Source organism: Ahaetulla prasina, chromosome 4 (assembly GCF_028640845.1).
Source record: "Ahaetulla prasina isolate Xishuangbanna chromosome 4, ASM2864084v1, whole genome shotgun sequence".
Lineage (NCBI taxonomy): Eukaryota > Metazoa > Chordata > Lepidosauria > Squamata > Colubridae > Ahaetulla > Ahaetulla prasina.
The window spans coordinates 137,211,397-137,226,461 of record NC_080542.1 but is presented as its reverse complement, the minus strand read 5'-3'; the positions used below and the strand labels follow the sequence as shown (position 1 = coordinate 137,226,461).

The following is a 15,065-nucleotide window of genomic DNA, read 5'->3' as shown; positions in this document are numbered from 1 at the left end:
GCATGTGGCTCCTTCATCCCCCTCCTGTAGCTACCTGTGGCCTAACCCACCACTGGCTGGCCCCACCCTCCCAGTCACTCCTCATCTGGCCTGAGAAGGTAAGGGCGACAGCGGGAGATGGGGACTCATTCCATATTCCAGAGCAGGAGTAAAACACCCCTGTACTTGCCTCCTCTCATGGGCACTTCTTCCAGTCCTTGTTGGTGCTGAGTGACTTGCTCTCCACCCTGAGACACTGGCCAGGCTTGGTTGTGGCCAATACTCCATTTCATAATGGGCTCCAGGAGGAGGAGGAGATACAGTCTCCCCCATTGTGAAGCGTGCTAAATTTAACTGCTGCGCAAGGCGCTCCAAGAGCACAAATTTAATTTAGCGGGCAGACTAAATCACAGTGCACTGAGCAGCAGTTAAATTTAGTGAGCTTCACAATGGGGGAGATGGCATCCCCTCCTCCTCCTGGAGCCCATTACAACATGACACATCGGCTGCAGCTGAGCCGGGCCAGTGTCTTAGGGTAGAGAGCAAGTGGCATGTCTCCCCGAGCAACTGAGGTGCGCGCAGCACCAACAAGGGCTGGAAGAAGTGCCCCTGAGAAGAGGCAAGTAAAGGGGCACTTCGCTCCCGCTCTGGAATATGGGGCGAGTCTCCACCAGGGAGGGTGAGGGGCAAGGCCAACCAGGGAGCTATAGCAGGGGGATGAAAGAGCTTCATTTATCTAGGAACCTGACGTGACTCTTGATTCAAATCATATGGTTTAAAAGTACCCAAAGAAGAAGAAAGAACATCAGCAAAAAGGAAAAAAAACCAACCGTTGCCTGTTTTTGTAAATGGTTCAAGAGGGAACACATGGACACGAGAGAGAGAGAGCGCAACAGAGACAGAGAGAAAGAGAGACAGAGAGAGGGAGGGAGGGAGGGAGAGAGAGAGAGAGAGAGAGAGAGAGAGAGAGCTTTTTCCCACAGAAAAGAAAACACTGGGAGCCACAAAACCTGGGTAGGCGTGGCTGGAGGGGACATGTGACTGGATGGGAGTCAGTGAAGTTGAGTTGGCCATGGCCACCCAGGTTTTGTGGCTCCCGGTGTTTTCTTTTATGTGGAAAACAGGTCCAAATTGCTCTTCGAATGTTTAAGGTTGCAGAACCCTGGTCTAGTTGTTGCAGTAAGAGTTCCGTAAACAAACTGCATACTATCTGAAAAGCTATATCCTGACTTTGTGAAAAGTTAACAGAGAATATATTTGTAGGTCAGGCTTCTCTTCCAATATAACCTGAATCACTGAAGAACGTTTTATACTATTAGCTTCGTTCTTTCACTAAGATCTTTTAGCAGAAAATAATGAGCAGCTTTTGATCTAGTAGAGCCCATTCTTTCATTAGATTCTCCTTGCTATAAATTAGAAACTCCGAACGTCTCAAACACTATAATCATTTCAGACCTACTATGAGAGATAATCACATCCTGCTACCTTATTTCTTAAAACTGTCATCAGATCTCTTGAGGCTTGCTGGGACACAGTTTGAGTGTTCCACGCCTGACCGATAAATGGTTGGGACAAGCACAAATAGAACCAATAGGATCAAGCTAGTGTTTGATTTCTCCCAAAATATCTTCTATCTATCTATCTATCTATCTATCTATCTATCTATCTATCTATCTATCTATCTATCTATCTATTCATCCATCCATCCATCCATCTAGTGATGAGATTCAAGTAATTTAACAACCGGTTCTCTGCCCTAGTGATTTCTTCCAATAAAAAGTTTACCAAACTGCTCAGAAAGTTAACAACCAGTTCTCCCAAAATGGTGCGAACTGGCTGAATCCCACCACTCTATCTATCTATCTACCTACCTACCTACAGTATCTATGATTATATATCACGAAGAGCTGTAGAATAAACAACCTCTAGATAAAGAATTCCAGTTGCTGTAAACGTGTGAAACCATTCTACCATTAAAGAAAGCAAACATGTGAAGTCTTCAATCAGTTTTCTCTATTTTTAAAATTTAAAATTTAGAGGAAAAAAGACAAGTTATGGCAAGGTCATTTCCTTTTAATTATTGAATTCACAATGTAGGCATGAATTCTTTTGGAAAAGTCAGTGAGGTTCTCCCCCTCCCATTCCTGATTTGGATTAAATATTTGCATATATACAATTTTGATGCCTACAAATTATTACAAACTCAACGACAACACCGTTTTATTTATTTATTTATTATTTATTTATTTATTCATTCATATTTTTATACCGCCCTTCTCCGAAGACTCAGGGCGGTGTACAGCCAATAAAACGACAAGAATCCTAACAAATTAAAATAAAATATCAAGTTTAAAAAACTGATTCAATCGCTGTATACTTAAAATATTAGCTAAAATTTATCAAAACTAAAACCTTAATAAAACCCTATTAAAACCCATTAAAACCCCCATACTAAAATCAGTCAGGCCAGCCCCGCTTGGTGAAAAAAGAGAGTCTTGAGCTCACGCTTAAAGGTCCGGAGATCAGGGAGGAAACGGAGTCCCACCGGCAGCTCATTCCATAAAGCCGGGGCCCCCACAGAGAATGCCCTTCCGCTGGGGGCTGCCAACCGACATTGACTAGGCGACGGCACCCTAAGAAGACCCTCCCTGTGGGCGCGCACTGGATGTACCGGACAATGGGAGGTAACTGTTGGCAGCAGGCGGTCCCGTAAATATCCCGGTCCAATGCCATGGAGCGCTTTAAAGGTGATAACCAACACCTTGAAGCGCACCCGGAAGACCACCGGCAACCAATGCAGCCTGCGCAGGAGAGATGTTACATGGGAGCTATTTTAGGAGAAAAATGTACAAGTGGCACAGTGGTGGGTTTCAAATTTTTTTACTACCGGTTCTGTGGGTGTGGCTTGGTGGGCATGGCATGGCTTGAAGGGCGTGGCTTGATGGGCGTGGCTTGGTGGGCGTGGCAGGGAAGAATACTGTAAAATCTTCATTCCCACCCCACCCCACTTTTTTTACTACCAGTTCTGTGGGTGTGGCTTGGTGGGCATGGCTTAGTGGGTGTGGCATGGGAAGGATACTGTAAAATCTCTATTCCCTCCTGATCAGCTGGGACTTAGGAGGCAGAGAATAGATGGGGGTGGGGCCAGTCAGAATTTCTACTACCAGTTCTCCGAACTACTCAAAATTTCTACTACCGGTTCTCCAGAATTGGTCAGAACCTGCTGAAACCCACCTCTGAAGTAGAAGATGGAGAAAAAGGAGATGACATTTGTCAGATGACAATAGAGATAATTAATTATACCATGCGAGCATAAACAAACTCACCCCATGCTTGTCCTTGGCCAGATTCAACTCAAACTGTTACTCTAGAAGATTTTATATCCTTTGATAGGCATTTTATTTTGAATACTTTCAAAATAAAGCTTTCCTAGCTTGGACTCCTGAAGCTCTAAAGCAGAGCAATTCATTTCCCCAAAGGCCAAATAAGAAACTAGGACTGTTGTAGAGGGCAGAGTCAATAGTCTGAATGAATTCTGTTCAATATTTTATTGCTTTATAAAAAATCAGTCAATTATTTGGTTTTGATTACTGTGAAAGTGTGTAAACACACACACACACACACACACATATACTTGCATAAATTGGGGGGGAAATAGCAGTCACCTTCAAAATAAAAGGAATGCAGTTGTATTGCATGCATTTATTTTATTTATTTATTTATTTTGTCACAACATATATAAGCATAAGCATGAAAGTAACTATATAATATATAAGCATAAGCATGCAATAACTATATTAATTGGATATAATGAAAGAAAACAATAGGACAGGAACGGTAGGCATGTTTGTGCTCTTATGCACGCCCCTTACGGACCTCTTAGAAATGGGGTGAGGTCAGTGGTGGGATTCAAATAATTTAACAACCGGTTCTCTGCCCTAATGATTTCTTCCAACAACCAGTTCACCAAACTGCTGAGAAAGTTAACAACCGGTTCTTCCGAAATGGTGCGAACTGGCTGAATCCCACCACTGGGTGAGGTCAATAGTAGACAGTTTTTGGTTAAAGCTTTGGGGATTTTGAGAAGAGACCACAGAGTCAGGTAGTGTGTTCCAAGTGTTAATAACTCTGTTACAGAACTCATATTTTCTGCAATCAAGATTGAAGCAGTTAACGTTAAGTTTAAATCTATTGTTTGCTCTTGTTGCGATTGAAACTGAAGTAGTCTTTAACAGGAAAGACATTGCAATAGATGATTCTATGAGTTAAACACAGGTCCTGTCGAAGACGGTGGAGTTCTAAGTTTTCTAAACCCAAGATTTCAAGTCTGGTGGCATAAGGTATTTTCTTGTATTCAGAGGAGTGGAGAACTCTTCTTGTAAAATATTTCTGGACGCGTGCAATTGTATTAATGTCAGAAATGTGGTATGGGTTCCAGACAGGTGAGCTGTATTCAAGAATTGGTCTAGCAAATGTTTTAATGCTCTGGTTAGTAGTGTAGTGTTTTTGGAGAAGAAGCTACGCAAGATTAGGTTTACAACTCTTAAAGCCTTTTTTGCGATGTAGTTGCAGTGGGCTTTGGCACTTAGATCATTGGATATGAAAACTCCAAGGTCTTTGACAGGTTGGGGGTCATCTGTAAGGTAATGTCCATCGAGTTTGTATTTAGTGTTCTGATTCTTTTTTCCAATGTGTAAGACAGAGCATTTGCTGGCTGAGATTTGGAGTTGCCAAGTTTTTGACCATTCCGACAGAAAGTCAAGGTCTTTTTGAAGGGTAGCTGTATTGTTGGTAGTGTTAAATAGTTTGACATCATCAGCGAAAAGAACACAATTACTTTTAATATGGTCACAGAGATCATTAATGTATAATATGAAGAGTGTTGGTGTATGTTGTGCATGGTATACGACTATTTATATTTAATTTCTAATTTCCTATTGACCTTACATGGGCCAGACAGGGACAGCCAAAGAACCAGATATTGCCCAGGAGTTGCAAAATGCCCAGGACTCCTCTAAAGTATTGTTTCTTTCTTTGTTTGTTTGTTTTTATTTATTTCATCAAGCATGTATTTTATGACGGATACAAGTGTAAACATAATTATAAATACATGTAAAGGATACGAATAAAAGAAAACATTAGGACAGGGATGGTAGGCAAACTGGTGCACTTATGCACACCCCTTACAGACCTCTTAGGAATAGGGTGAGGTCAACAGTAGACAGTCTAAGGTTAAAGTTTTGGGGGTTTGGAGAAGAAACCACAGAATCAGGTAGCAATCCAGGCATTGACCACTCTGTTATTGAAGTCGTATTTTCTGCAGTCTAGTTTGGATTGGTTTACCATGAGTTTGTATCTATTGTGTGCTCTTGTATTGTTTTGGTTGAAGCTGAAGTATTCATTGGCTGGTAGGACATTGTAGCAGATGATTTTATGTACTATGCTTAGGTCAGGCTGAAGTTGGCGAAGTGTCCAAATGTTGACCTGGCTGGCCACACTGAATGAAAAGGAATAGTCTTGGGCTACATATAAAGTATATAATATAATTAATGTATATAAATATCATTAAAATCACATCGTTAAAAGCTTACAATTTTATGGGGCTGCATCACTAGCTTCCCTGGAGGCACATTAGCTTCTGGGCTGTGAGTTGGACATGCTTGCTCTAAAGCAGTGGTCACCAACTGGTGGTGCATGGGCCACTGGTGGTCCACGAGAAAATTTTGGTGGTCTGCAGAAAAATTATTTGCATTTTTTTACATTGCACTAAATCAGGGGTCCTCAAACTATGGACTCTTTCTCATGGCGGCTGCTTAGCTCCAACAACTGCTACCTGTTGAGGCCCTAAAGAGCCCGAGCTGGCAGGCAAGGAGTGGCTGGGAAGGGAGGGGCAAGTAGAGGCTGGCGAGGTGCCCCTTGATATGAATGGCATCGAGTTGCTATGCCCACCCAGTCACATGACTACTTAGCCACGCCCACCCAGCTGGTCATTAGGCAGATCATATTAGTGGTCAGCGGGATTGAAAATTATGAATTTAGTGGTCCTTGAGGTCCGAAAGGTTGGTGACCACTGCCCTAAAGCATTTTTGTTTTCTATCCATCACACTCAAGAGACTGGGGAGAATAAACTTCAGCAAGTGCTCTACATTTTGGTAAGTCCTTCCTTTCTGTTACTCCTTGATCAGCTCTCCAATTGTCTACAGCAGAGTTTCCCAAGCTTTCCGGCTTTGCAGACTGGCATGGGGAGGCAATGTTTCCGTGTGAGTGGCGGGCATGCACTCACCCACTGCTCGTGCAAGGGGGGATGTGAATGGCCTGATTTTGAACAGATCATGGCCCTGTAGTGGGCTGTGGCCCAGGGGTTGGGGACCTCTGATCTACAAGATCTTCTGCTGTAAGATCCTCTGCCATAAGCAGGAAACCATGCTAGAGTAAATGTAAACCTATCTTTAAGAAGTCTTTGATGCTGGAGTTCAGCAGTCATTGTGCTTCTTAGTCTGTCAATGTATTTACATCCATTTGATACTCCATATAATAATAAAACAAAATCACAGAAATTCATCCCTAGGCCCTTGTAAGTATTTGAAGTAGTAACCAAATAGTCATAGATAATTCTGTCTAGTTTTACTGAAAACCCAGTTTGCGATCCATAGTAAAACTTAGCTCTTTTTAGAGAAATATTCTCTTTTAAAAAAGGAGACAAACAGTGAGATATTTTGCAAAAAGAAATGGATTTAAGACTTAGAAAGAACTAATTTCTCGGGGGTTCTCAACGGTGCAGTCAGTTTATTCAATATTTGTTTACAGGAGTATTGCTTTCAAATTAATACCAGTTCACTAAAAGCCATTGTTCGAAGTTTGTTGGGAAAGCTATGCATGAACTCTTAAGCAGAGAATCAAGTGCAAAGATAAACCAGTCAATAAATTTCTTGTGTTCTGTATCTCGATGCTTATGTGAATAGCATGTGAAGCATTACAATATAAAAGGTGCATAAAAGGAATTTGTCACTTTTATGCAGGATTCTTTATTCTGTATGCATAAATAAATAAATATTAATATCTACGGGGAACTGTACAAGATTTCCCATTGGATTCAGCTTTGTGTCTTGAATTTCAGCTAAATTGAAATTCAAAGGAGCTGCCGAATGCAGCAAGCCCTGTTTAATAAGGATTTGTATTAGGTGTGCCATATTGTGCCAGGAATAGGATTTCCCAAATTCTGTTCCCTAAAATCTTAAACAAGCCAAGAGTAATGGTTGTAAGAACCCTGCAATTTAGCTTCAGCTGGCACCAATCCATTTTTTCCAGCTTTGTTTCCTCTAAGGCTTTATTAGCTACTGAACATTCATAAGCTTACTTCTGTTTTGACAGGGCAGCAAATCTCAGTTTGCCACATGTTATTCACATACCTTCCCCACCACAAATAGGTGTGAAATTTAAACCTTTTAACTCAGACAGATTCAAGTCCAGACCAATTTATAAAGCAGATGACACTTTGCAAAAAATCAATTTCAGTGGTCAGACTATGAAGGTCAACGGAGATTACATATCATGGAAAAAAGTAACAGGAATGTAGGAGTGAAGGAAGATCAGCTCTCCAGAGCAATTATGGAAATGTGACACTAACAGAAGCGATACTTGAGTAGTCTTACTTCAGATAAACACAGGATCCACCTACATTGCTGAAACACTTGAAAAGGGAAGAGCAGGGTATGTTTTAGCAGATTTTTTTTCCTTTGCATTTTTCTGCGGGTTTTCTAACGTAGCTTTGTTGTATTGGAAAAAAAGCTGGAAGTGGTAACCTTTCACAAATCTCATCCTTGTAATTAACTGCAAGAACACCCCCACCATATTTTTCAGAGTATAAAATGCACTGGAGTATAAGACGCACCTTAGTTTTTGGGGAGGAAAATAAGAAAAAAGCTGATTGGCAGGTGGATTGTCCTCCCGGAATACCCCCAATCAGCTGTTCTCAGAGGTGAATTTTAGCAACAGGTTCCTTGGTTGTGAGCTCTGTGCCTTGCTTTTTTTTTCTGCCTCTGAAACTTCTGAAACTTTGTTTCAGAAAAAAAACTTTTTTCTGCCTCTGAAAGCCTCCGAAAAAAAGCCTCTGAAGCTCTGTTTGGGGGCTTCTTTTCTGATGCTTTTTTCAGTCTCTGAAACCTCCCTTTGAGAAACTGCATGGGTTACATTCGGAGTATAAGACGTACCCTCTATTGTCACCCTCTTTTTTTGGGTGGGGAAGATGCGTCTTATACTCCAAAAAATACTGTATATGCTTAAGATGAGGTGAGTGGACACATCATCAGAATGATTGACCACCATATGCCTTGCCAGTATCGTTCTGAAATCAAGAAGGGATCTCAAGATCAAGTGCAAAGGTACTGTGAAAACAACCCTACATCAGCCAAGGGAACTTATAAACTATGGCTGCTGGCAGAACCCACTGATGATCCCTGTGCCTCCACTGCAGCCTCCACTGGCTTTGAAGATAGGCAGTGCCCAAAACTGATAGAAAACCATCAGTCATGTCAGAGAATAATAACGCCCCACCAGTTAATATAACAATGGACTTCCCATGCTCTCATTGTGCTACACTCTATGCTTCCCAGGGGTGGGTTCTACTTCCCAGGGGTGGGTTCTACTTAACCCACCACTGGTACTTCCAGACTGCAATTGCAGAGCCCCTTCTCTGTCCACAGATCAATTACCAAACCACGTCTTCTTCAAACTCAAAAGACTACCATACTGGTATATAAGTATCCCACAGAGGGACTTTTTTCTGCAGAAAAGATCAGATGCTACCAGACAGGAGACTGTTGCAGCCAAAAATCGGCCTTTCTATTAGCACAATATAGATCACTATAGATAATAAGACTGTACAAATTTGAAAGGCGGCTTCAAAAACAGCAAAGTTCCACTAAAAGCTGCCATTTTGACAGGTCTTTAAGCCACCACAAATATTTTCTTCAAGATGCCAGAAGGAAAATACTTATGCCATTTCTGTGGCATAATTAAAATACCTAATGTTTTCTGTAAAGTCATCTTTTGGGATGATGACTATGAATGAATCATCTTTCATAATATTGCAGAATACTTTTTCTTAGCCACAACTGAGCTTACAAAGTAAAACAAACTTCAAGATATTAACCACCATACATGTAAATTCTCTTTTGTCAACGGAACACTGGTTTCTGCTAAGAATTTCATTTCTTTATTATAACCAATAAAATTCTAAGATACAGAAACTACAATGTAGAATTTCAAGAGGAATAGCAGGATTAAAAAGAGGGATACTTATCTGGAATTGTACTCCTAATATCATTTTGATATTATCAGGTGCCATAGGTATGTGCAAGTATGTTTAAACTTTTTTTTAATAATGAAATAAGAGGGTGCAGTGACCAAGCAGTTAAGATGCTGGCTTGTTGACAGGAAGACTGGCAGTTTGAGACCCAAGAACCACCTGATGGGGTTGGCTCCCAACCTTGCCCCAGTTCTTACCAACCTAGCAGTTTGAAAGCATGCAAATGCAAGAAGATAAATAGATACCACTTTGGTGGGGAAGTAACAGTGTTCTCTGTGTCTTCGGGGTATAATCATTGCTGGCCACATGACCACAGAAGCATCTTTGGACAATTCTTGCTCTTTGATTGTGAAACAGAGGTGACCACTGCTGCCTAGAGTTGGACATGACTGAATAGAAGAAACCTTTTTACTTTTTTTTTTTGACAAAGTAGATTTGAAAATGTCAAGAAAAAAATGGTCCAATTATATGTATTTCCTTATTTCTGGCCTATAATTATAACTGGAGAGGGGGAAAGTCCTTTGCTTGCTTTAAATAATTTCAGCACATACTTACATTCTCCACACACTATTTATATTCTCCCACCAAAACTGCCCCTAAGCATTTAATTTCATGTAATAATAACCTGATGGTCTATCTATGTGTGATGAAGAACAGAAACAAGAACTGAAATAATGTAATTGAACAAATCCAAGTTCCATTGAATAGCTCTTTATTAGTTTCTTTAAAAGCAGAAAATGGGAAGGGAAATATTAAAGAATAAATGATCTTTAATAGTGAGATCTGTATAAAATCCTTCAGCCTTAAGAAAAAAAAGGAAAGAAAAGCTTTGACAATGATTCAGTCCAAAGTTCACTGGCTTCCATAAAATTTTCTTTAAAAAATTATTGAGTTTAGGAAACAAACAGAATTAACCTTCTAATCCAGATATGAACTTAATAAATTAGGGAGAAAAAAAGTCATGTATAATATTGATCAAGTTTTCTACTGTGAAGTCTAAAATTTAAAACACATATCTTTCAAGCCATTAATACTTCTGTCTGCAAATCAGTAAAGGACAATATTTGAAGTAGACAAATAGTCTTCCTTTTAAACATTTATATGGGAAATATATAAGCTATTACTATTTTAGCAAAGCAACTAGGGAAAGCCAAGAAAAAAGCCAAGAAAACAGCAGGGGTGAGATTCTACCAGTTCAGACTGGTTCAGGCAAACCGGTAGCTCCAACAATCAGCTGGGAGCAAACCGATTCACCTTGACGTTCAGATGGGACACCCGCCCACCCATGCTATTTTCTGACCTTTATCTTCTCAGCTGATTCATGTGGTAGAGCAGATTGCTGCGAGAATCAGCTGTGTTACTCCTCCACAGAAACCAGGAAGCGAAGATTTCTTGTAACTGTGCATGCGCATGCAAATCACGTGATCACCGAGCCGGTTGTTAAACCAGGAGGATCCCACCACTGGAAAACAGAATTCTATTTTTCCCCGAAAGGGGATTAAACATGTAAATTCTGGAAATTGCTATCCAACACTTTCCAAAGATACCAGACTGAGAAAATATGAGTCAGCTATATTTTTTGAAAATAAGAGGCAGTGTGCAAATATTACATCTAAATCAAATTCTAAATAATTATTCTATCATCAATGGACAGCAAGTTCATAAATAAAATTTTAATATCCATACTTACTCTTTCTCTGTCATGATGTAGCCATATTCTTCCACTTTGGAAGACGTTGCATCTAACTTGAGGCCTTCTCCAATCTTTTCTTGAGTTGCTTCATAAACACTTTCATCTTGAAGCCACATATTCTTAATCCATTGATGAAGCTCACTTAGCTCCTTGGAGCTGGGTTCAGACTCTGCTTTTTTTTGAGCAATCAGTTCTCTTGATAAGGTTTCACTCTTCACATTTTCAATCCCAACCTTGACTTCTTCAGATGAAGAGGAAAGGTCTAAATCATCTGATTTTTTCATTTCTGTTTTAAAGGACTCTTTGGACAAATATGACTTTGACAGATTTTCAGGAACCATATTTTTACTCAGGAAATCTGGTACTTTTGAATCTAGATTGTCCTCCTATAATAAACAAGACAACAAATACACCTACTGTAGCTTATTATAGTTGCTTGTGTCTAATTCATCAATTTAGCTTTACAGTAGAGGGTAATTACTTTAGCAGTTTTACATTGGTAGCCTTTCTTGAGGATGAAAAACTCTGGAATTCATCTAAGCTGAAAGTTAACTTCAAACACATCCTAGCTGCACTAAAGAACAAAGAAAAAAATTTCCCAGTTTTCAAGTCAATTGTATTTTATTTTTCAAGAGGCCACACATTTTGGGACATGTGTTTTCAAACACATCTCCTTTACGGGTCTCCATGAAAACACTCAGTGTTGTTTGCTAGCAAATTCTAAAACATTAATTCATAGCTTGGAAGAATTTATACCAGTAAACCTTTGCTTAAAACCACATTTTAAGCAAGTTGATTTTAGCTGTATATACCACTGTAAAAAATGCTTTTAGCTATGATACATCATTTTCCTTCAGATTTTACCCATATACGCTATCATTTTTTCAGTGCTGAAGAAAATATCCTTAAGTATACTTTATAGATTTAGAGCACAGGAAAACTGCTATGAAAACCAGCTATTTTCCTATACAAAATACATTTTCTAGCTCCGTTGCTAACAGACTGTTCCCAATAATGTCCTTCACTCAAATTATTTAATCGAAGCTGAGTAACTACATATTCTCCCACAGTTTTAGCAAATATATATTCTAGCAATTTTGGGATTATTTTTAATTAGCATTATTTTAGGGACAACATTCTACTTAAGAACTAAATCATTTTGATATATTCTGCTATCCTTTGGGTTTTCATTGGTCAGAGTAGAAAAACATTCTGAATAGGAAGAATTTAGATTAAATCACTACAATCCTATATGATTGAATCAAATATATTGCTAATGACACAAGTTAAACCTTTCAGCCTACATTAAATATTTTAATTTTTAGTTATACTGAGTACTTGCAGTAATGGGATTCTGCTGGTTTAGACCGGTTTGAGTGAACCCCTAACTCCGACGAACAGCTTAGAATGAACCAGTTCACTCCGGCGATCAGGTGGGCCCTCCCACCTGCCCCTGCGCTACAGAGAGCTATATTTTCTTTGTTTGAAACTACCTGATAGGCGCGGCAGAGCGGATTGCCATTTCCTCAGCTGTTTTACTCACCAGGGCTGCAGCACAATGTAATTTTTAAAGCTGTTTTCAAACAAATCGTACATGTGCATTAGTGCACATTTTTTAATTTAATTTTGTCATAACAGTATACATAAACATTGTCATAAGTAAAAAACATATCATGAAAAAATATATACATATATAAGTAAAGAATCTGCATTAGCTATATTAATTAGATATAATAAAGGGAACAATAGGACAGGAACGGTAGGCACTTTTGTGCTCTTATGCACGCCCCTTATAGTCCTCTTAGGAATGGGGTGAGGTCAATAGTAGACAGTTTTTGGTTGAAGATTTTGGGATTTTGAGTAGAGACTATGGAGTCAGGTAATGAGTTCCAAGCATTAACAACTCTGTTGCAGAAGTCATATTTTCTGCAATCAAGTTTGAAGCGGTTGACATTAAGCTTGAATCTATTTTTTGCTCTTGTAATATTGCGATTGAAGCTGAAGTAGTCATTTACAGGAAGGATATTGTAATAGATGATTTTGTGTGTTAAACTCAGGTCATGTTGAAGTCGACGGAGTTGTAAATTTTCTAATCCCAGGATTTCAAGCCTGGTGGTATAAGGTATTTTGTTGTTTTCGGAGGAGTGAAAATATTTGGAATAAAAACATTTGGCACGCTTGTGAGTGAAGCAAGCATGCATGAGCAAAGTGTGCGCTCAGCGAACTAGTTGTTACACCGGTTGAATCCCACCACTGCAGTAGTGACAAATCAGTAGAATTGCGCTTACATTCACCATGATGAACCCTCATTGGCATTGCTTTATTGTCCTAGAAACTCTAGCGCTATCATTTCCCCATATATTAAGAAAAATATATACAGTAGGTATTTGTGTTGTTAACTTACTTCTTTTTTAAACTCGGCCTCGATGTTCCATGGCCCCTTATCTGTGGAAGCAAGCATTTATTGTGAGACATAAAACACAGACATTGCTTTGGTTTTCTGTACAATGTGACATTTTTATTGTACAGTAAACATTAAGATGTTGTGGCTAAATGACAAAAGTAAAAACATAGATCAAGTTTGTCACTTCAACTCCATTTGTACACTTTGCTAATGCAAGATTAATTGAAGCCATGCTGTAAGAGTGCATTACATTAATTAGTTCAATAGTAAGGCTGACGAATTTACCTCTGTTTATCAGTGCCTGAGAAAAAATCAATAGCTTGTCCTGCTAGCCCAGAAAAAATGTTTACAGTAATAAATGAGAAACTGCAGTGGATTTATGACTCAGGTGTTTCTCAAGAAAAGGCTGTTCTGGTGTACTTTATTTCACACTTAGAAGTAATTACTTCAGAGTTATAGTAACACCACATTATTAAACACTAGAGGTGGTTAGTGGGTTAAAAAGAATATTCCACCTCCATTCCACTATATACTTGTTTTTAACTTAGATCATTTTTGTTAATTTTAATGTTTTATATTGTTGGTTTTATCGGTTGCAAGCCTCTCAGAGTTGCTTAATAATAAGATAGGTGGCATTTAAAATTTAATTAATAAATAAATAACATAGAACTCTATTGCACAAACTAGGACAGGAAAAGGAAAAAATGTCTATGAATTAAAAATAAACTAATGACAGATCCTTTGAACTTCATGTGTGCTTCATATATAAATAACAACCATGATAGATGGACAGACACACACATACATTCCTACCACATGGGTCAATGAACAGTAATGCTGCAAGCTTTATTATCTGTAAATTGCTCAGAATCTTCAGAAACAAGCAGCATAGACCAAAACAAAAAAAATTAATTAATAATAAGGGGCCCTGAATTCAAGAACACACCATTCTTATAGAACAAGATGTGTTCGTAAGCTTGAAAATTATTCACAAAAAGAGTTGCCTTTTTATGTTTAATGGATGTATCATTTGGGTAATTGAAATATTTAGCACTTACCAGTAGTTAAACTTATAAGGTCCATTGCAATCAATGGGGATAAAGTTAATCATGACTATTTAAGTCCTATTTATTTCAAAGGGCTGCCTTTTTGTACCACTCAGACCAGATCTAATCCTATTTATTTGGAGAATACCTACTAATCCTCTACCACTCTATCACCAAAGGTGAGAACTGCTTCCAACCTTTTGGCCTCCTGGAAAGATGAAACTCAAATCCTTTGGCCACCTAATGAGAAGGAAGGACTCACTGGAGAAGAACCTAATGCTGGGAAAGATTGAGGGCAAAAGAAGAAGAGGACGACAGAGAATCAGGTGGCTGGATGGAGTCACTGAAGCAGTAGGCGTGAGCTTGAGTGGACTCCAGAGGATGGTAGAGGACAGGAAGGCTTGGAGGAACGTCCATGAGGTCGTGATGGGTCAGACACGACTTCATAACTAACAACAACAAGGTCACTAATACAAACGTCTATAAATGAACAATGTCACAGCACTTTTTGTAATCACTTATTATCGGGATCAAATTACAACTGAGTGATACTTACCAGTCCCATCCTTGAATACACCATAATCATAATAAGGGGAAAGGATAGCAGGAGAGAAGCTGAGGGTTTTTTTTCTTCCT

The 15,065-nt window shown here is 39.1% G+C and overlaps 1 protein-coding gene across 1 annotated transcript in view; it reads right to left on the bottom strand.

The window, feature by feature from the left end:
• The window catches only part of PTPRN2 (protein tyrosine phosphatase receptor type N2), a 925,005-nt gene that overhangs the window by 603,725 nt on the left and 306,215 nt on the right, over nt 1–15,065 (bottom strand). Inside the window, exons 8-9 of the mRNA XM_058179748.1 lie at nt 13,384–13,424; nt 10,977–11,365 (exon numbers count right to left, since the gene is read on the bottom strand). Coding sequence (XP_058035731.1) covers nt 10,977–11,365; nt 13,384–13,424 — 430 coding nt within the window. The remainder of the gene's footprint in view (nt 1–10,976; nt 11,366–13,383; nt 13,425–15,065) is intronic.